The 23,142-nt window shown below is 42.1% G+C and overlaps 1 protein-coding gene across 1 annotated transcript in view; it reads left to right on the forward strand.

The window, feature by feature from the left end:
* The first annotated feature begins 10,845 nt into the window (after positions 1-10,845).
* tdrd7b (tudor domain containing 7 b) overlaps positions 10,846-23,142 on the forward strand; it is a 41,202-nt gene continuing 28,905 nt past the window's right edge. Inside the window, exons 1-3 of the mRNA XM_088631692.1 lie at positions 10,846-11,083; positions 13,765-13,978; positions 22,574-22,718. Coding sequence (XP_088487818.1) covers positions 13,772-13,978; positions 22,574-22,718 — 352 coding nt within the window. The 5' untranslated portion in view covers positions 10,846-11,083; positions 13,765-13,771. The remainder of the gene's footprint in view (positions 11,084-13,764; positions 13,979-22,573; positions 22,719-23,142) is intronic.

Raw genomic sequence — 23,142 nt, forward strand, 5'->3', positions numbered from 1 at the left:
ACAGTATATAGAACAGTGTGTGGCTGATGCAGCTGAGGTTCTTGGTTTATTTATATTATGAGCTTCCCAGTGATTGAATCACGGAGGTTAGGGAATGATATCATGGTCAGATCTAGGTTTCTCTCAGAATTAACTTAAAAAGCACAAAGCTGTAGTTGAAGGAAAACACATTCTGATCTGCGAGTAGCTATATCAGTCTGCGGCTCACAAACGGCAACCCACTGAAGCCAAGCAGGTGTGAGACTGGCCTGTACCTTGATGAGAGACCATCTGGGAAAGCTAAAGTTGCTGCTGGAAGAGGTGTTAGTGGGACCAGTAGAAAGCTCTGTGGGTCTTGATGCACAGGGGGTAGGGGTGTTAGCCCTGGTTTCCTGGCCAAATTTCCCCCTGGTCTTTACCAATTATGGCCTCCTAATAATCCCCATCTATGAATTAGCTTTATCACTCTGTTCTCCTCCCCACTGATAGCTGATGTGTGGGGAGCACACTGGTGCACTTTGGCTGCCTTTGTATTATCCAGGTGGGGCTCCACATTGCTGGTGGTGGAGGGGAGTTCTCATTATCTGTAAAGTGCTTTGAGTGGAGTGTCCAGAAAAGTGCTATATATGTGTAAGGAATTATTATTATTATAACAATATCAAACATTACATTAAAATAATGATACTGCATGATAAAGCTGCAAAACGTGCAAGTCCAAATATAAATGCATATTCAGTTAAATATTTTTTTTTCATTTTCTCATAATCCCGACTCCTTACACCGTTTAAACAAATTCATGTCTTATATCCTTTTCACTAAATTGTTTATTTTCGGCAGCAATCATAAATGTATTTTGCTTGGTACTGCATATTGTTATGGTAGCTACAGTTTTAATACAAATAACAACACGCAAAATTACACATTATAATTAGTCATTGTAATTAAAATAACTACACTGTATTATCATCTACATCGCTTCTCATCTTTTTTACTTTCCGAGTACTAGACTTGCCGATAAAAAGCTAATATTTTTGCTGTACTTTCTGTGCTGTTTCATTTGCGCCATTAAAAGCACATGAAGACCAGTTCATTGTTACAATGTTCTGAGCACCACCTACCCCACTGGTACTTCTTTTTTCTCGGGGTCCAAATGATAATTACACACGTATCCTAGCCCTCCCGTCTGCGTCGTAGTTGTAATATATCAAAAGCGAGACAACTCTGTGGGAAAGCATTTCGGGAGTGCACGAAGTCTCGTTTTCTCTCTTTTGCGGGTAACAGAATTGTTGACAAAAACCCAACTACGAAAAAATGGTGATTATGAAATCAGTTGTGTATATTCTAAAAGTAATTGCCAATTAAGATTTGAGACCACATCGATAACTTTACAGGTACTTACAAAGTTTAAAACAACTGCAGAGTATTACACGCATGAAAACAAACATAAATGGAGATGGGCTATAGAAATGACCCGGGTGTCAATGTGAGCCCAGTCATGCATTCATTCAGACATTGTAGGTTAAACGATTTTAATGAGTTTTTAGAATTTAAATGAAGCGGGAGGGGTCGAAATACAGTGCTGTTTTTTCTCGTCTAACCCCATTTACAATACTGAGTCCAGTCTGTTCCTGACGCTCCACAGAAAGGACTACAACTACAAAGCAGCCTGCTCACGTTTATTTGTAGTTTCACATGAGTCTTGTCTGATTAGACTGCAAGACACCTTCTCCAAAACTAAGTAAAATATTTTGGACTGGTTAATTTATATCAGTTCATCTCAAAAGTGTAATTCACTGGGTGTTACTCTTGAGAGTAACAATCAAGAAACAAATATTTTGGAATATGCATCCAGGCCAGTTTGACCACATACAGACTGTTCTGACAGAACCAACAGACAATTTCTACCCAATGTAACAAGCACTTTAAATATTTGGAAACTTTTAAATTAATCACATGTGCATGATTCCAAACTGAACTCAATATTTTGTTTATCAGATTGTTTTTACCTTCACCTACAAATTAAGCAACACACCAAAGAAAGAAATATGGAAAACTACTTATCCAAGATGGACATGTTCTGTGCCCACAGAAATTACTTTTTGTATAAGCAGATATTGCATTCAATCAAATCTACATGCACATTACAGGTTTTATCAACTCAGATTTAATTCAGCTAAGATTACACCTTCTCCATTTCCTCTCAAAAATGAAATAATTCTTTATATGATTATATAGCAATTAATGCTAACATGGATCCCTAACATAAAGACATATAAAGTCTCAATCCAGCCCCTACCCACCCAACTAACACTTATAGGAATAAGAAGAGCACATCTAAAGCAGAAACTGTGCTCTTTGCAACACACACCCTATAACCAGCACTTGGATTTCTGTTTTAATGTATGTGCTACAGGGCAGGAAAACTTCAAAGGGAGAGAAAACCAGGTACAAAAGAGAGATTAGAAAAGCACCATATCTGACAAACACCCTTGTCATTATATGCTAATACAGTATGGCAGGCGACAATCAACACAAATTGGACAATACACTATCTGCCCATACATGCATCAATTACACACATTCAGGGGTGACACATTAGACTGGGTGGGAGTGCTGAACATGCTGGAAGTACACCTGCCATACCTGTGGTGTCATGCTGACGCCACACCTTTGGAACAGAGAGGCAGAGAGGGAAGACGAAGGACAAAGGAAGCAGGGACAGTGAACTGTGACACCTGCTCATCTCCATGCATTCAGTTCCTCAGGCTGTCCTCCCCATCACACGTCTGTATGTCTGCCTACCCCTAGGAGAAGAACACTTCTCTGGTCTTTATTCATTTGGAATATCCTATAATACATTTTCTCAAATGGAACTGTAGGCGCATTTCACCAAACACAAATGCAAAAAGGACTTGCTGGTTTTAAAGCAAGCAAGACCTTTTCTGTCGCAAAATTAGCAAAAGGCAACACTGAAGTGGATTTTCTTTAAGAGTGTATTATATAATTATTACAGAAGATGAAAAGGTAATAACCAGAAAGGTTAATTAATACTGTACTTTTTACATGTTTTAGTAAAAGGTTAAGCATTTTTTAAGCAAATTCAAACGATTTGCCAATACTTGATGACAGGTAGATAGCCCTAATGGACATGTTCCAACCATGCGAACAGATACTCTAATTGTTGTGTACTAAAGACCAACCAATGGGACAGTCTGAGAGAGACGGTCTGAGCAGGAGTCTCTATTTGCTGCAGAAAAGCAGAAAACCATTGGTTTGTTGATTGGTGGCCATGTGATTGCAAGGCGCTGCATTAATTATGTCCCGGGACCACACCTGCTGCACTTCCTGTGGGCTCATCCCGACATGACAGCATTCCAGCAGCATATTTCCATGTGCTGACTTTATTGTTATGAATTTGTTGCGAGACTGAGAGTGTGGCAATCATGATGTGGATGTCCTACTCAGCAGACCTGAGCCCCATTGAAAATGTATCGGATGAGCTGGGATGACATCTAGGGTTCAGAGACCAGTGAACAGACACTATAAGAAAAATGGGACACAATCTCTTAAACAGCACACACAACCTGTTTTACAATATTTACGTCTTGTGTTGCTACTGAAGAAAGATGTGAAGACGGGGGTTTGAATTTAATCCTTTCTGTAGGGGGTTTAGACTTCTAAGTCACAAGCTGGGGTTTATGGCAGGAAAGGGGGTTAACTGATAAGGATTGCAGATGCAAGCTAGGAACCCCCCTGGGTGTAATGTTAAACTGACCATTTGCCCAGAACATCGTAAACTGGCCAAATACCATGAACCCCCCCTCTTTACCATCAGACCGAGTGACGTCAGAAACGGAGAAGAAAACACTATATAACCCAAAAGTTTGTAACAGTACGTGGAACAATACTTCGGTTTTGTTGTTTCTTGCGGGAAACAAGACTTCGGCTTTATTGTTCCTTGCATGCAATAAACTCATCTGTTTTACTTCATCTCGGGATCAAGAACCTTATTTCTTCTGTTACAACAAATTTGGCGTAGTCGGCAGGATGCTCCAGAAGGCGCAGAACTTCCCATCGGCAGGAGAGACGGTCAGCGCGCACATAACTAAGAGGTAAGGACTCCTCTTTTATTTAAAAGTCCCGACTCTCTCTGACCGATTGGGAAATCTCTGCTCCCTGCGAGAATCGCCCGAGATGACGGAGTAAACGTGAGTTTCTGAATTCCTCTGGCCCGGGGAAGGCACCGGTGTATGTAATGGGTTGTTTGCTGTAAGCCCAGAATTTGGTCTGGCAGGGGTTCCGCGGTATTGTGTACAGGCGTTCGAAGCTGGTGTATGCCTTAATTGCGCGTTGAGTTTTGAACGGGTTTTGGACCCTTACCGTGAAGTTCAGGACTGGTGTGGGTCTTAATTGCACCCGGAGTTCTTAAGGTCAGAACTGGTTTGGGTCTTAATTGCACCCGGAGTTCTGAGGCTCAGAATCGGTGTGGGCCTTAATTGCGCCCGGGGTTCTAGAGCAAGTGGTGCATTAAATGCACGTAGTTCAGGACTGGTGTGGGTCTTAATTGCACCCGGAGTTCTGAAGGTCAGAACTGGTGTGGGTCTTAATTGCACCCGGAGTTCTGTGGCTCGGGATCGGTGTGGGCCTTAATTGCGCCCGGGGTTCTGGAGCTGAGTGGTGCATTAAATGCACGTATAATCCAGGATTGGTGTGGGCTTTGATTACGCCCGGGGTCCTGAGATTAGCTACGCCTTGATCGTGCACAGATTGGAGTGGCGTGGTTTCTGGCGTGGCGTGGTTTTTTTTTGTTTTAAAGGAAGCAGGAGTGGAGGAGATATATGTATGTATGTTTTTGGTGTTTTCCTTGTTTGTGAAATACATATACACACGCGCGACACTGGCATGGGCGCACCTCATAGTGGGGAGCGGGGCATTAAGTGGCAGGATTTGGGGGACGTTGAGACCCGAGAATCGCCCTGATTGAGCTCAGTGCGTAAGTCCACCACGGGGCAAAAGCAGCGATGCTGGCGTTCTGGGGATGGTGAATTACTGATCAAGAAAGGGGGTTTTTGAGGTCTCGTTTCTTACCTGTGAACAGTGCGGTGTAAGTCCTCTTTAAAGTCTCGGAGAGGCATTTAGATCTGGAGGTAACAGACGCCCTTAGCTGAATGAGTGCAGGAATGCACAGGTTTTTCCAAGTGAAAACATCCCCCTACTGAATGAGCTGTTACCTCACACACGACAAAAGTAAATCTTAAAGAGACCGAACATGTGCGCTAACTGATGGTTTGAGAAAGTGGTGGAAGGGTCCGTTTAAATATCGGAAAAGTGTAAGTTGACGGAAAAGAAGGAGAAAAATATGGAAAAAGCTGAGTTTGTCAGAGGGAATTTGGGGCGAAGACGCCTGTAAAGAAAGCATATATGAGTATTGATTGGCAAAAGCACAAGCATGTAGCTCCCACCCTGGTGCACGGCCGGCACCAGTAGTGGCAGATACATGAAAAAAAAAAAAAAAAGAAATTGGGATGTGACTTAAAAGTGTGTTTACGGGGAAAATAAAAACCCGGAAGAAAATATACTTTACTCGCTACGAAAGAGTATAGGAAAAAAAGCTAAAAGAGGCAGTACAGGAGAATGAGAAACTAAAGAAGGAATTAACTCCTGGTCACGCTGCACTGGTTAATGTGCTACAGCCGGCGACTAAGTTATATCCTGCTCTCCCACAGGGGAACATACAGGCAGGAAACAAAAATAATTGGGATCAATTCCCTCAGTGGCCATATGGAGAAGGGGGGTCTGATTGGGATAACACTTGGTATGAGTGTGATAAAGACGGATCAGGGTCTCCCCTGTTAGAGGGAGGGCGCCCGCAGGTCTGTACTCTCACTCGAAGTGGGAAAGGACTTGATGTAGCAGGGGCTGGTGCCGTTGATGACAGCGCCACTCTAACACTGTCTCGCACCCCGTCGAGGGGGTCTGCAATCGCACCTACCTTCCCTGATTTCCCCCATACGATCAAATCCAAAACCGTAAGATATTGACCGGTGGGCTAAAGTACCGCACCCGAAATTAGAAATGCAGCGAACCTGGAGTGTGCTTCAGGAATTAAAAGGATTCATGTAGAAGTAAAACAAGAATACAGCACATTGTATTACGTAGAGAAAAATATATTCTCGATGTGTATGTGTGTTTTATGAATTTGTGTGCCGGCATGTATGTGTGTAACTGTGAGTTGTGGTCTACTAAATGACGGTGTGAGTGTGTTTAGCCAGCGGGACTGGCTAGAGACGTAACTACAGAGACTTGACGAAAATCAACTTAAGGAGATTGGAAAATATAAGAGCGTCTGAAACCTATAAGTACAGTACAGGTGGACGTAAAAGTAGTTAAACAGTTTTTGTATTATTATAAATTATTATAAATTGTAATTTATACAATTAGTTGCAATAATGGAAACAATTTGGTTTTATTCGAATGTCTCGAAACCAGACATGCTGAAACGCTGTAGGTTTAGAATCGAGACTGGGGAGAATAACGTCTTGTGAGAAAATCTGTTTACCTAACGATTAGATCCTGTAAATCCCTTGTAGCCTCCCTAAGTCAGTCCCAGTCCAGTGGATAAAAATGTACTGTTAATGGAGTGTTGGTTTCTCTGTTAGGGGATACTGGAGCACTACTGTCCTGCTTGTTTCACTCCTCTGTTCAACAGTGTACTATAGAGCAATGTATAGGGGAAGATGGCAGGAGGCCACAGGATATTGGGACAGCAAGTTTTACTTGCCGAGTACCAGATTTTAATGGGTGGTTTTATTCCAGATCTATTGGGTTGGAATATTATGCATTACAAAGAATGACTATGCAGAACAGGGTATCACGTAGCTTCAACTGGCTGTGATCACTCAGTATGTTGATGGTATTCTGAGTGCTTCCCCTGACGAGGAAACCCACAAGTCTGAGTTGCTTCAGCTTTAGAGTGTCTAATAGAAGCAGTTATGATAAGGCCCTTTTGTGTCTAGCATTGTGAGATTTTAACAGGGCCTGGGTGCAATGTTTTTTACAGGGTGAGCACAACTCTTAACAGATCTGCTTAAGGGGGGAGTGCAGTACAAGGACAAGATTGCCTTGGTTCCCGCAGCAAAAGCCGCCTTTAATAATTTGAAACAAGTTCTCTTACAGGTGCTGAGACTGGGGTTTCCTCAGATGGATCAACCATTCCTTTGTATTATTGCAAGTTGCTGACAGAGGCCACCCAAGGAGCCCGCGAGCAGGTCCTGGAGGCGTGGGGACCACCACCTGAAGGAGGGCACAACCTCATCCCAGGAGAGTGGGTGTGGATCAGGAAATTTCCTTCACAGGTTCTCCAGCCCAGGTGGGACGGACCCTACCAGATCCTGTTGACAACCGAGTCTGCGGTTCGAGTGAAGGAAAAGATCGCTGGATCCACGCGCCACACTGCCGACGAGCCTCATCCCCATTTACAGACTCAGAATGAAATCATTTCTGTTTATAACAATAATTGTTGCTGTAGGACTATGTTCCGCAGGAATTAATGATCATCTCTCCCACAAAGGAGAACATGGAATTAATTCCTTTTTAGGCCTCTCCTATCTGACAGCTAAGAAAACCAACCAAAGTGCCTGCTGGGTGTGTGCCGCATTACCCAAATATGTACAGGGAGGACTTCCTATGGGGGCCATTCCTTGGCGTCTCGAGGAAGTCATAGGCATGATCATTTGGAGGGATAATTTAGGAGATTTTAATATGACAAACTATGGGGGTTGCCATAACACGACTTTAACCTGCACAACATTACAATATCTACAGGAGCGAGGCTTAGAGCCCACGGGTTTCACAGGCTCTTACGCTCCTAAATATAACAGAAGCCATACACCACCATACCTGACTCTAAATAAGGAACGTGAGGGAAACATATGTTTCCAGCACACTAATGGTCTGCACTTGGTTGGATGGAGTCGTTGCAACCTTACCATCGCTGCAAATATATCCACCTCTACCTTCCAAATTCCAGGATGGGATCGGCACACCCCACAATTCGGTATAAGTTTCTTATTTTCAGAGGCATGGGGAGCGCCAACCGGAACATATTTCATTTGTGGAAAACGAGCCTACCCATGGTTGCCAGCCCAGTGGTCTGGCTCATGTTATTTAGGATATGTGGTTCCTCATATCCGTGTTCAAACCCACACCCCCTTCGGACCTAACCACAGACCACAAAGAAAATTGGCTGATTGGGAATATTATTTAGGTATAATATTTCCACAAGCCGGCATGAACTTTCTGAGTCGAGAGTTAATTCAAATGGCCTCGACTTTAGAAGAATTAGCAAATTCTACCTCATCTAGTCTGAAGGCTGTTAATGATGAGATGGTAGCCCTCAGAACAGTGGCCATGCAGAACCGACTAGCTTTAGATTATGTACTGGCGGCCCAAGGAGGAACTTGTGCAGTAATTGGCACTGAATGCTGCACATATATCCCTGATAATTCTGAGCACATCTCAGATCTGGCCCAACACATTTACAATGAGGGACAGAAATATCAGGACTATTATACTGAAAATTGGGGAATTGGGTCTTGGGTAAAGTCTGTTTTTGGGGCCTGGGGTGGAACCTTTTTATAGTGTTTATCTGTAGGAGTAGTATTGTTTATATGTATAATTGTAATCATCACATTCACAAAAACATGTGGAACCGTGGAACGTACAATGTCATGGCAATACAGACCTGTTCGCCAAGAAAGGAAAGATCTGCCCTGACATTGTATGTATAAAAATAGGCTACACTGACGTATGCCATATTTTATAAGGGGGGAATGAAGAAAGATGTGAAGACGGGGGTTTGAATTTAATCCTTTCTGTAGGGGGTTTAGACTTCTAAGTCACAAGCTGGGGTTTATGGCAGGAAAGGGGGTTAACTGATAAGGATTGCAGATGCAAGCTAGGAACCCCCCTGGGTGTAATGTTAAACTGACCATTTGCCCAGAACATCGTAAACTGGCCAAATACCATGAACCCCCCCTCTTTACCATCAGACCGAGTGACGTCAGAAACGGAGAAGAAAACACTATATAACCCAAAAGTTTGTAACAGTACGTGGAACAATACTTCGGTTTTGTTGTTTCTTGCGGGAAACAAGACTTCGGCTTTTTTGTTCCTTGCATGCAATAAACTCATCTGTTTTACTTCATCTCGGGATCAAGAACCTTATTTCTTCTGTTACAACACTACCAACAATGGTCGTGGAAGCTATGAGGCCATTACTTTCACAGTAGACCCCCTCTTGACAAACGTTGTTGAGTACAAATGTTAGCATTATGAAATTTATCCCTATGTCTGATCAATAAAATAATAGGTCACGTGCTACAACAAAAATTCTATCATTTTCCTGATGACTATTGGAATTTGTTGCAGTTACAAATAATAGGTTTCTTTTGCAGCTCAGCATATATTAGCTTAATGGATATGATGATATTAACTCAATAGGCTGTACATAGATCATTATATTTGCCTGCAATGCTTTAACTGCTTTAAGAGCCAGTTTAGAAGTCACTGATAATTTCTCTTCATGGATGGTTAGTAGTATAGTATTAATATCCAGAAAAAAATATATATAATGTGCAGCACACAGCCCATTTGGTTAAACATTTATACATAACAGTTATATATAAAATCCTGAAATAAAATTCTGTTTATCAGGAACATAAAAAGCGAAATGTGGTGCAGTCAACAGCAAGAGGGAGGCAAGACGCTATGTCAGTCTTGTTTAAAACTCCAGAGTCACAACTTTTCTCATGAAAACACTTCACAGTCATACAGCAGAAATGCAAAGGACAGGGAATTTGTGCACTTTATTACCTCATTTTAAAACTTTAAAATAGAAATCAGTTTGTTTATATAATTGATTAATTATATAGATGGTCAAAGGAGTTCCATCTGTTGTTGAGAAATTCAGTGTAGACTTTAGACTTACACAGAGACTGCAGCGCATATGTACTTATCAACACTGGATCCTGAGTTTCTGAAGAAATAAAGCATTGCATTGATTTGAATGATAGTAAAGTTTAAATTTCAACAACATGTCTTGCATTATACTTACAAACAACAGTAGACCATTATTGGTAGTTAGCAGTTAATTTAAGAAACTCATCTATTTTTTAAAAGACACCAGGATATCAGCTTCAACAGTATTGCTAGGTATCTTGGTCCACTCTCCGACAACCCTTCAGGTAGAGAAGTGTCTCCTGTCCCCATTTTTAAATGCACTTCCTCTAAGACTAAACATGGCAAAACAAGCCAAGTGTAATTATACAATTAAAACAAGTATAGCAATGAACATGTGTTTTGTTTCTTATGCTGCACTTTCCTACAGTTTTCATTGATGTGATGCTCTTTTTCTCTACATGAAGGTCACTCATTTTTTCTTTTGGTGATCAGCTATTGCAGCTTGCTGATTTTATAACCATTTGCTACGGGGTGCGAAGATATTTTACTGCACAGAACTTGACGCTTTGGGTCCTTCTCGATATTGCTTTATGAGCAGAAAGAAAAACCGTTTGGCATGATCAGAGCAGGTGGATAGCTTTGCATGGATTCCAGCTAGAGAAGTGTGATTTTTTTTTGTGTTAGCTGCAAACAATACACAAACAACCCCCACGATACATTGAGAACGTTCTGAGTAGTCGAGTTGTAGAATAACCTTTTAGGAACCCGGGGCGCTTCTTGATGTTTATTTTTACTTTAAATACAAATACGTTATTTGGAGACGCTTTGCTAATTGGTCCTAGTAGGTCGCCTTTCGGACGGCCTTGCGGACAACGCCGGCACTGCGAGCGGGCCGCTGTGACTGGGAGCTGTCTGCTGTGCTCTGAGTGCCGCAGTGCCTGTCGCGACGCCTGCGCCTTGATGGCTAATTAACAGGGGCTGGAAGCAGCTGGCGGATCACGTCACTATTAAAACAGCTCAGCAGTCGGCACTAGGAGAGAGAGAGCCGTGGTACTGGAGTGCTGGCTGGGAGGAGAGAAGGGGAAACGTCTCCTGACGCTGTAAATAAGTGAAGCTCGGTCTTGAGACCACATCCTCCAGATAGGTATGAACTAGACAGACTAAATCTCAAAATTCACTCTTGACACAAAGTTTGTTTTTTAATTTTCTTCTGGAAAAGTGTGATGTTTGTGAATTGGCAGCGTTCTTTCGTTAGTTGGGTTTTGGGCAAAAAAATAAATCGCACAAATTCGCGGCTAGCATCGCTGACAGTTCAGAAAGCTAAAACGTCAGCCTGCGATGTGCTCGAAGCGGGCAATTGCTGCATAAAACGTAAAATGTGCCAAGTTTCAGAAATAATTGTTTGTGTTTATCTTGCTGAACTTCACGACTATACCGGCAAGTAGATCCCGATGGTCAAATCATGTCGCTGTCCGTGCACTTGCTGCTGTGCTAGATTCCTGGGGTTACGCGTAAAGACGGTCACCAAATGGTAATAGCAGTTTTTTTTGTATTTATTATTGTTTAGCTAATGAGTGAAAGCGATAGGTTGCATTACATCAGACCAGCGCAGGAAGAAACAGTCCAGCTATTCAGAATCGGTTTGATAAGTAAAGAGGGTGTGTCACTTAGTATGGATACCAAATGCTAAAATTCTGCTATAAAGGTCGCTGGTCGCTGATCAGCATGACTTGCGGTTTCTCTTAATTACGACCAGGGTTCAGCCTTTTGAGACGTTTTCTCGTACTATTTTTGTTTGGAGCCGGTAGGTACAGATGGTAGTTGTGTATTGGGGCGGCGAGTAAGATTCTTTACGGTCTCGAGTTGCAGTAAACGAAACTGAAAATGTTTAAACGAACTTCTTAACATTCTTCTAACCACATGTGCTGTCAGTTTATTACAAAAGCGTATAGTTCTGGTGCATGACGTTGGAGTCGGTTGGCAACAGGTCACATAGGGTACGGATATTGGAAGTTTTCAGCTATAGTGAAAGGATAGTATTGTGATAACCGTCTTAACGACTGAAACACTTAACAATTGGAGTCCTAACTTCCATTTCGATACCAATTTAAATTAAATTCGCTTAACTTATCCAAGTCGATTCATAATGCTGGTATTTTAACACTATCTTGTAATACTAATAGGAAAAAATCCGATTACTATAATGAGGCAAGCACAAACTGCAAAACCAAGTGCTGTGCAAACAAAACGATTAAAGAGAATGGTGTAAACAATGTAGTTGACATCGTAGGGGCTGAAAGGGTGGTCAGGGACTAAGCATTTTAAGTGCTGTGGGTATTTCATTCCACCACCGAGGGGGTGTAGGGAGCGAGAATCTGGAGATTTCCGAAGTTCAGCTCTCACGGCAGTGTATTGGGCTCTTTAAAACAAAATTGAAAACGGCTATTTTAAGGAATATTTCTATATTCTCTATTACACTTCTATATTATTGGCCTTATGTGTAAACACGATTAAATAATGGGTAAATCTAGAGAATAAATTAAACTTTTTGTGGGCCATATAGTGTTGTACACGGAGCCAGTCGGGGCGCTGTGGCGTGACGTCACCGCAAGCGAGGGTGTTTGGTTGGGTGTTCGCGTCACGCTGCCCGCTGCTGAGCGCGCGAGAACAAGTCTTTAGAAAAATCGACCGTTTACCGACGCTGACCTTTGCAAAATAGAAGACCATGACGCGGTCGAATAAAATATTAACTGTATGAGACGGCAGCGATTTTACACCGGCACGCTGAAAGAGTCCCGTCACAACTGTTTGATCTATTTCAACAAATGCAAAGGATTTCGCTTCCTTAAGAGTCGGTGATGTTTTCTTTCATGCGTATGTAATAAGGCCGTAGGTTGGTGCTTTGTGGATGTTATGACGGCGAACTGTTTTTCCTTGGGCTACAGTTAACATTACAGTTGCATCTTCAGACAACGAAAACACTGTAGAAGTAGATCAAACTTTTTTTTTGGTCACGACTAAATCGTCACAGCATGTGGTCTGGCCCCATCTACTCAACTCAATGACCCCTGCGGGTGATTGGGCAACTCAGTATCTGTAACGCATAAGGTCCTAGATACTGACAGTCTAGCTAATTCATGATGAAACCTCAAACTTGGTTGGCAAAAACTCACCGGTTTAATCTAACCTAAACAGCGCATGAATTAAGTAAAGGGACTCGGATCCCATACAGGATTCGGGCGGTAAGTACCTGAGTCTCTTGCGTTTCAACGACAAATGACATAACCATGCTATAAGAAACCTAAAAATAAAACTCCCGAGTGACTTTTTGTCTGGAATTGTAAACGTACGTGCAAAATGTTTTGAGCTTTGGAGTTCATGAAATATATAGTAAGGATCTTAAAAGCTGTTTTATCAGAACGGGCTTTAAAAACTGTTCTGGATTTTAGATTGAGACTCTTCCCTGCAGGCTTCTGTAGTGATGGTGTGTTCACTGAAAGCTCGGCCCAAATTTAGGAGGCATGATTCTAGTCTCACCTTACTTCACTCTATTAAGAGAAGTGGGTAGTACACGTGCCTGGAAAGCCTTAAAGAACTGCCTGTATTTTTCTACTTAAATACACATTGACTCGCTAGTATTGCCTAGACCTCTTTAATGAAACCTGTAGCAAGCAAGCAAGCTAATGATTTGTATTAGAACTGGTCATTGGTGTAAAAATAGGGTATTTTAAACTAAATGTCTGGCACTACTGATCGGGATATTGAAGATTATTTAAGAATTAAGACAGGAGTGATTGACAGTTCTTAATGTTTTGTGCATTTCAGCTAGAGGATGTCGGAGACGGAATTGGTTAAGAAGATGTTGCGGGCTGTGCTGCAGTCCAAGAAAAATGGGGTCTCTCTGTTGCGGCTACAGTCCGAGTACAGATCTCTCACGGGGGAGTTCATCCCACACAAGCAGTTTGGATACCCTTCCCTTGAGATGTATCTGCAAAGTATCCCTTCAGTGGTGAAGATGGAGCGCAGCCGGACAGGAGAGGTGAGAGCCCCCAGTCGTCATCGCAGTCACGCCTTGAAAATGCTTCACAGATGTAGGGGTCTTTCATGCTGGACTGACTGTGCTGAGATATTGACAGTACATGTCCAGCTACACATGGAGTGCCAGTTCTTTACAAACAACTCAAGTTAAATTTATAAAGTCGATAATTCTTTTAATGAAGGCCCGTGATTTCTTGCACTACCATCCTAGATAGACTAGATTAAGCATTTATGTTTAAAATGGTCAGATGGGTTTAAGTTGCTGATGGGTCAGATCCCTGAAGGAACAAAATTTCTATTTTGAGAACATTTCTGAGGTAGAAATGTTTTCTCGGTTATGAGGGATGTAGAACACATTTGTTTCTAAACTTTTGAAAACATGCATTTTGTAAATGGCGATTTTGAGGTTGCTTATTTTTGGTGAAAGATTTAAAACTAATTCAGAACAGGCTTTGTGTTTTAAGCACTTAAATATGGTACTTGGTAAGGTTACAAAACTGAAGGTACTTCGATGGGGCTGTATTGAGGTTGTCTGTTGGTGTAATGCGGAGGTAATTCATTGGACTAGAATAAATAGGATTATTGGAAATTAGATTTAAAAAGGCAGTGTACCTAATCTATATGAAAAATGCAAGTTCCTTTTTGTTTTTTGTATATTTTAACATAATAGCCATTTTTTATGAAAGGCTTGTAGTGAGAGTGAGTATTCAGGCGTTTGCATGTGGTCTTGGTGCTTTTAGATTAATATATGGAAACCATGTACATGCCTATGATTCTGTATGGACACCACACTTCCTCCTGAATAACTTTGTTTGATTACTCCAACAGAATGTTCTTAAATCAAGATCACTTTTCTAACTTTACGTGACTAGTGAGGGGGTGTTTCATTTTACTTTTTGAAATTGCTTGTGCTCCAGCATGGCGATACAGTGGTGAACGTTGCTAACTTGCAGTGCTGGTGCCCTGGGGTCAGTCACACAGTCTGCATGGAGTTTGTATGCTCTCCCTGTTTTTGCCCGGGTTTCTGTGGGTGCTCTGGTTTCCTCCCACAGTCTGAAGAACTGCTGGTAGGTTAATTGGCTTCTGTTAAAAACTGGCCCTGGTGTGAGTGTCTCTGTCCCTGCAATGGACTGCTGTCCTATCCAGAGTGTATCCTCTGCCTTGCACCCACTGGTTTCCAGGTTAGGCTCTGGCTCCATCCATGACCCTGTACTGGATAAAACAGATTCGAAAGTGAAACGATGTTCTCAAACTGTTGTCCAGATTAAATTTAAGTTCTTTTTACACATTTAACTATTACCTAACTGCCTCTTTTGTTAACATTGCCTCTTGCTACAGTAGCATACTATAAACTTCTGCATAGCTCAGATTAAAGTAATGACAGCACAAATGTATCTGTTCCAAAGGAGAGGATTCAGGAGGCTTGTTTATTCCCAACACGGTCTTGGTGCATTGGAACATGGAATGGTGTGTGTGCATTGTAAGAAAGTGTTAGTTTGATTCTCAAGTGCCTGCTCTAAATTTTTAGATGGAGGGGGTTCTGAGGAATTGGCATCTATTTGAGGCGTTAGTGGGGCCAGCAGGGGGCGCTCACCCTGCGGCTCATGTGGGTCCTAATGCCCCAGTGTAGTGACGGGGACACTATACTGTAAACAGGCGCCGTCCTTCGGATGAGACGTAAAACCGAGGTCCTGACTCTCTGTGGTCATTAAAAATCCCAGGGTGTTTCTCGAAAAAGAGTAGGGGTGTAACCCCGGCATCCTGGCCAAATTTCCCCATCGGCTGTTATCAATCATGGCCTCCTAACAATCCCCCTCTGTGAATTGGCTTCATTACTCTGCTCTCCTCCCCACTGATAGCTGATGTGTGGTGAGCGTTCTGGCGCACTATGGCTGCCGTCGCATCATCCAGGTGGATGCTGCACATTGGTGGTGGTGGTGGAGGGGAGTCCCCATTACCTGTAAAGCGCTTTGAGTGGAGTGTCCAGAAAAAGCGTTATATAAGTGTAAGCAATTATTATTATTATTATTATTGCTTTTTTTATCGGTGTTCTGTTTGCAGTGCAGAAATTTGTATTCCTAATCATAGTGAAGACTTTTTAAAGTTGCACTTCTAATTTGACATTTGTGTTTCTTTGGTATAGAATTAATCAGCCCTTAATTGCAGCAGTACAGTGGTATTTTAGTTGAATGTATGTTACAGCATCCCAGTTGAATTTCAGTTTCTAGGCTATCCTAAAATTCCAAGCCCTGGTGCTTAAATTTAATTGGATCCGGAAGGATGTCTATAGTCTAATTTGTTGTACAAGTTTAATGATGAATTTAGTAATTGGCAGAGTACTGCATGGGACTTGAATTGAATACGTCTCGCTGAAAGTTCATGAATTCTAAAATATTGGTAATGCACAAAGCCTGCAGAACACTAGCAACAGAATCAAAGAATACAGAAATGTTACTTGTAGTCAATAAAATCATTAAGTATTTTAAATTTCTGATAGGTTTTGAACAAGAAAATCTTTTTTTTTTCCTCCATATATTGTCTTGGTTTCCCGGAGATCTTCTACATTTCTATGCATCTCTAAAGTAGTTTTCTTTAATAATGGATAGAGACAGACTCCCCCTACTCTTGACTAGAACTTCAGTGCCTCTGAACACCCCTGTGTTACTCTGCTACTCAGTGTATAAAATATAAAGTTGCTCCAGCTAGAATATAAGCTGTTGCAAAAAATCTTCAAAGGCATGGAAGATGCAAAGCAAAATTCTTCTAGAACTGTGGGACTGGGAAGGTGCTACCCAGAAAATTCAGTGTGTAGATTTTGACTTTAATGACTAGCAACTTTTCCTTCGGCATGAGGTCCCTGCCCAGTGCGAAGGATTCCCAGATAGAATTGGTCATCTGTTCTGCCGACTCCGCTTCCATCCTTTCTGCAAAATGCTCTCCTAGGATCTTAATTCTGTTCTGCGTGGTTTGAGACCATGTTCTAATTTAGACTCCTTTGAATTCTGGTAAGATAAAAGCTGAAAACAAATTGATCACTGCAAATACCTGCTGACTGAAATAGTAGAGTAGAGAGAAGATAAGATCACTTTATTGGCCATATACAATTTCTTTTATTAGGAATTTCTTTTTCACATACCCCAACTTGCTCTGAGATACACACAGAGAGAGAAGCTTGGGGTCAGAGCGCAGGGTCAGCCATTTATATGGTGCCCCTGGAGTAGTTGGGGTTAAGGGCCTTGCTCAGGGGCCCAACGGAGTAGGATACCTCCGCCAGCCGGGGGATATGAACCTGCAACCTTCCAGCCACAGAGCAACTGCACCGTCCCTGGTAATAGTGTAAAGCCCCTAATGTAGTGTGCCATCTTCCATATACAAACATGTCTTGAGCTCTCTATCCTCCACCCCCCGCACTGATATGCCTTGAAGTGCTCTATCTTGATGTAATGTGCAGGCTAAAGGATCCATAGCTAATGCGAACAGCAAACTGAGATATTGAGCAGCCCTGCCTCAAACCAGAAAAGACTTTAAAAGGCTGAGATGTATAGTCAATCACTACAATCCTTCCATTGCTACTTGTATAGATAATCAGTGATTAGTTAAATTGGGCCAAAGTTAATTTGTTCTAAAAGGGATCTGAGGTACTGTTGGTTTTGGCAGAGCAAATTGTGTATATTTTAAGAGGAGACCTGAAATAAGACAAGGGAGGAGAGTGGTCCTCCAAGTATAGACAGTAATATGTCAACAAGGCCAGGTTGTTGCTCATTAGATGCCCTGCAAGCCCACATGCCTGTTTTTCCCCTATTGATTAGAAAGGGGCTTTGGACAGGGTTGTACTGTCTACACCTAGCAGTCTGAGGGGCCTCCAGTTATTGACGTCATTTTGTCATCTCTTAAATGAGAGATGGTGCTCCCTTTTAAGCGTCAAATCCAACTTTGAAGCTTTTGTTCTGCAATAATACTCTTACAGTACTAGGTCCTTGGATACCAACAGGTGCTATGAAAATTCTTTTGGGAGTCCATCAGTGCCAGGAGTAATAAAAGAAGCATTCAACAAATGGAACACACATTAGATCTAAAGACAAGGGAGAGACGTGGAAGAAAGAACATTACCATAAGCCCCCATTTCCTTTTTTTCCTTACCACTTGCACTACTGAGTGAGTACCTTGTTGTGTTCATTCTAGGAGAATGGGTTCTGGTATTAATGTTTAATGTGTAATCGTGAGTGGTAAATAAAACTTGTGAAATTGCTTAATTGTAGAATCTTCTTCACCTTTCAATAATTGCTTATCCAATTCAGCGTCATGGTGACCTGAGCCTGTCTAGGGAAGCATTGGGCAGAAAGGCCAATTAACCTGGGAGCGCCCGGACGGTGGGAGGAAACCGGAGCACCCGGCAGAATCCCACATGATCATGCAAATAGCACCCAAGAAATCAGACCCAGGGCCCTAGCACTGTGGGACAGCAATGCCAACCACTGTGACCCCATGCTGCCTGATGTAGAGTCCTCAGGTCAGGTTCCCATTCTGTTTTGATATCCATGTTGAAGGAGGAGAGTATTTCTTGGCCTGTCTGGTTGGTATTTGAATTACAAGGCTAGAATTCTAGGATTTTTATGGCTGTAGGATGTAGACCTTTGGTAAGCATTGATTTGTACATGTTTGTGGAATGTCTTGTCAAGTTTAAGCCTGATTTATTAATCCATCACAAGAGCTGTACCTATAGAAGAAACTTGCATGCCTCACATTTTATGTAATGCTTGGGTTATCAAATATCACTATAATTTGTTATAAACTAAACTTATTTGAGTGTTTTAATCTAGGCTTTGCTCAAAGTGCATAGCGCAGGTGCCTTTTCCTGGCAGGATTTGATGATAAAGAGCTGAGGCTCGTTCAGTTCCTCTCGCACAATTTCTAGTTTTAATGACTGTGAACCCTCATAGCTGTGCAACAGGCCACACTCTAGCATGTCAGACATGCAACAGAATGCTTTGGTTTCTTCATACAAACTAATAAATTGCATTTCTTGTTTCTCATGTGACTTTTCCAAAAGTTTTGCAGCACAGCCACTAATATCTGGAGGAGTGCTGGTGGACCACTCCACAATGTACGCGTCGTCCTTCCGCAGAGGACCAGTTGGTTGCACACCTGAATGAGGGCTGTTCTGAAACTCTGAAATTGGTACTGGGTTTAATACCCATTACAAACACTTCCACCTTATAACGGCTGAAAGCAGACTTTCCATTAGCCCTTTCCAAAACCATATCCATTAGCCTGCAATGAAGAACTTAGGTTGAGCAAAACCAGAAGAGTGTTTCTCCAGTACTGGGATTGGGATCTGTTGGCTTACTTCTCGTGAAATACTTGTTTGCAGCCACTGTCGGTGCCTTTGTGTAAAATTAAAGCTAATATCACTATAAAGAGACCATTTTTAAGTTGAACCAAAGTATACGTCTAGGATACACTTGGCCAGTCAGAACCTTTTGTCTTCGTTAGAAACTGCGGTGTCTGCTAACGTCCTCAAGCCTCCGGTTTACATTACAGCTCCAGTTAATAACACTGGAAATCTCCTTTAAAGCGCTCCGCCCTTTCTTGTTGTGGTTTTCATGTTAGCATTTAGGGTGTGACAATCATAGCTCAGTTAACTTTTTGGACAGTGGAAGTTTACTTTTCTGGTATCTTGTTCGTCTGTAAATTTATAAATGTCAATGTGCATAGCAACAAGGTGATGCTGGTCTTTTTTTATAAGAGAACTGAGCTATGATTTTAGGGAAATCAGCGGATGCAAGACCCAAGCATGTCTGTTGGGTGTTTTCTCATTCTAGTACTACAAACTTGTGTAAATGTTTAGGAATGCTACATTATTAGCAGTTCAGCTACTCTAGGTATAAGTCTGATCATATTTATTGGTACAGCTTATTTACCCCGTTTCAAGACCAATTAAGGTTCAGTTAGGGCAAACTTCCCCTGAACTTTGATACTTTCATCTGTTGTGGTGTAAAACGTCAGTGGTGTGGGTGGATGACCAGCCTAGAACTCCAGAACACTTGATTTTAAGGTGTAACTAGACTCATTACAGGATCTAAATACCTCTAAGTCATATTGAGACATTCTGCACAAGTGGGTCTGTTGTACTCAAGTGTTATTTCTTATGCAATAATGCATCTGTGTACATAATGAAGTGTGTTTTGATTAGTTCTGTCTAAAGTCATTCTAAGCAGAGATTGATTAATAAGATAGTTTGGTAATGTTTTTTTTTACATAAAAACCCCCAGCAGCCATATCGCTCTGCAACTCACAACTGGCAACCCACTGAAGCTCAGCAGGGGTGGGCTTGGTTAGTTCCTGGATGAGAGACCTCCTGGGGAAAAGCTAAGGTTGCTGCTGAAAGAGGTGTTAGTGGGGCCAGCAGGGGGTGCTCACCCTGCAGTCCATGTGGGTCCTAATGCCCCAGTATAGTGACTGGGACACTATACTGTAAACAGACGCTAACCTTCAGAAGAGACAAAACTGAGGTCCTGACTCTCTGTGGTCATTAAAAATCCCAGGGCGCTTCTCAAAGAGTAGGGGTGTAACTCCCGGCGTCCTGGCCAAATTTCCCATTGGCCCTTGCCAATCATGGCCTCCTACTAATCCCCATCTATGAATTGGCTTCATTACTCTGCTCTCCTCCCCACTGATAGCTGATGTGTGGTGAGTGTTCTGGCGCACTATGGCGGCTGTCACATCATCCAGGTAGGGCTGCACATTGGTGGTGGTGGTGGAGGGGAGTCCCCATTACCTGTAAAGCGCCAGAACGCTCACCACACATCGGCTATCGGTGGGGAGGAGAGCAGAGTAATGAAGCCAATTAATAGATGGGGATTATTAGGAGACCATGATTGGCAAGGGCCAATGGGAAATTTAGCCAGGACGCCGGGGTCACACCCCTACTCTTTTCGAGAAACGCCCTGGGATTTTTAATGACCACAGAGAGTCGGGACCTTGGTTTTACATCTCATCTGAAGGACGGCGCCTGTTTACAGTATAGTGTTATACTTTGTATGAAACAAATAACAAACAGCAAATGCCTTTTGCAACATTGGCACAAATGAAAGTATATTTAAGCATCTCACCCAAGTAAGCTCAAAACTTCCTAATTTATATTGGTCTGTTTTTGCTTCTGGTAATATGACATTGGCATTTCATTGGGCGAGCTTATCTGAATGGAAGCCAGATGACTACTTTACCAGGTTGGAGATTCCCAGATGACTAGGTCATATTACAGAGATGAAGTAGCAATGTGCCTGAAAGAAATGAGGGGAAAGAAGAGTTAATATGGGAGAGAGCAAGTTACAGCCCACCTTTGTCTCTAATTGCTGCTTGATCAGTAACCTGTCTTTGAAGTGAAGGGTCTTAATTTATGGAATGGATCTGTGTTTTTGTTTTGGTGTGACTGTTTCCTTTTAAAATCCACTAGACATTCTGCCACTCTTGTATTTTTGGAAGAGGCAGCCTTTGGTGGGTTACTTAGCTTATTAAGGCTGTTTCACCCTCCACGTCTGAGTACATTGTGTATCTCATGAGAACGTTGGATTTAAAGTAATGGGGTTTAAAATCTGTTGTATTGTTTTAGGTTTCATATAGTAAGCTAATGCCCAATTTCTCCACTATTAGATAGTTAATGGAAGGTTAAATAAGGCCTACTTTTATTGATGACTATTGTAGTGAAATTGTCATGCAGTGATGAACTATTTGTACACCCTACAAATGGTGCCATGAAGATGAGTAATCTAAGATTATACTTGTAATCCTATTGGTGCGGTGGTGTTTGTTATTCTGGTGTTGAACACTGGTCAGCTCTGTTAATAATGGTAGCGGCATCTGGAAGGTTCCCCACTACAAAGCACTCTGAAGGTGGGATAAAGTGAGATGGAAGTCAGCTGAGTAGAAGTGGTGGTCGAGAATTTCCACAAGATGTTTCTATCTAAACCAAGAGGTCCTAGAGAGCAATGATTTCTGAAGATGTGGGATATTTTGACTTGGCTCTTTTACACAAGTGACTTATTTAGCAAATGATAAGACCCTAAAGCCCCCAAGATTGCAGATGCCTTAATTGAACAAATTACTTGCTTAACTGAAAAATACTTTACAAGTGGTCCTAATCTTTAGAAGGCAGAGTTGGTCTAGATGAATGCCTGCCCTCTCTATGTAGAGGAAGACGGCTGTGACCCTGAAGCAGCTGCAATAGACAGACACCATCTTCCTTAAGAAATATCTAAAGCATAATGCTTATATAAATATTTTGAAAACCTATCTTAACATTTGCAAAATTGAGGTTTTCTTTGGCATCTGCTGTATAGTCATAGTTCAATGTGTGGCCTTGTGACTCGTGCTGCTATAGACCCATGCTCTTCTGTGCAAATATTAAGAACTTTGAAACCCTTAAGCTTGTTGCACACACAAGTATCTGGTTCCCTCCTTGTGCTACTCCTTTCTCAATGGTGAAGTGCACAGATTAGTTAAGGGTTTTTCTGTAAGAAGTGTGTATGAGGGAGAAATTAGGAGCTGGATGTGTGCAGTCTTGTTGCCCGCCAACTAAAGCTTCTGTTTTTTCTAGGCGACATGCTTTGCTGCGGTCTGTAATGAGACTGCACACATTGCCCAGCTCGTGGCTCGGCAACGCAACTCTAAGAAGACTGGTAAATCGCAGCTGGTGAACTGCCAGATGAGGGTGAAACCTGCTACTCCATTTATGCCAAATGGTAAGTTTGTGACCTGTTGTCTTACAGGTCTACCCCCCCTCATCTTTCTAATTAACTTGGTCAGTTCTACAACTTATCCTGGGCGATGTTCTCCAGTACTGGAGTATTGCTAGTCATATGCTATTGGGAGAGTTTTTTTCCCCAGTTAACCCTAGAACACTTATTTGCAAAACAAGACAAGCTGTATCTCTTTTTGGTAACTGAATGTTTTCCTTCATCGGTCTCTCAGGCACTGGTTATAGGTAGGTGATGCTGGTCACAAAGTCCAGTTAACTTCATTTGAACTACATTTTAGTCCCAGCACTTTACTAACTGGTGAATGTGAACATGGGGGGGGGGGGGGTATTTTTGCCAGTTGTTGAATGAAGAGGTGTAATGTATAATAAATCCAACTATAACTGACGAACATTGTGGACTTGGAAGG

Source organism: Lepisosteus platostomus, chromosome 1 (genome assembly GCF_059453375.1).
Source record: "Lepisosteus platostomus isolate fLepPlt1 chromosome 1, fLepPlt1.hap1, whole genome shotgun sequence".
NCBI lineage: Eukaryota > Metazoa > Chordata > Actinopteri > Semionotiformes > Lepisosteidae > Lepisosteus > Lepisosteus platostomus.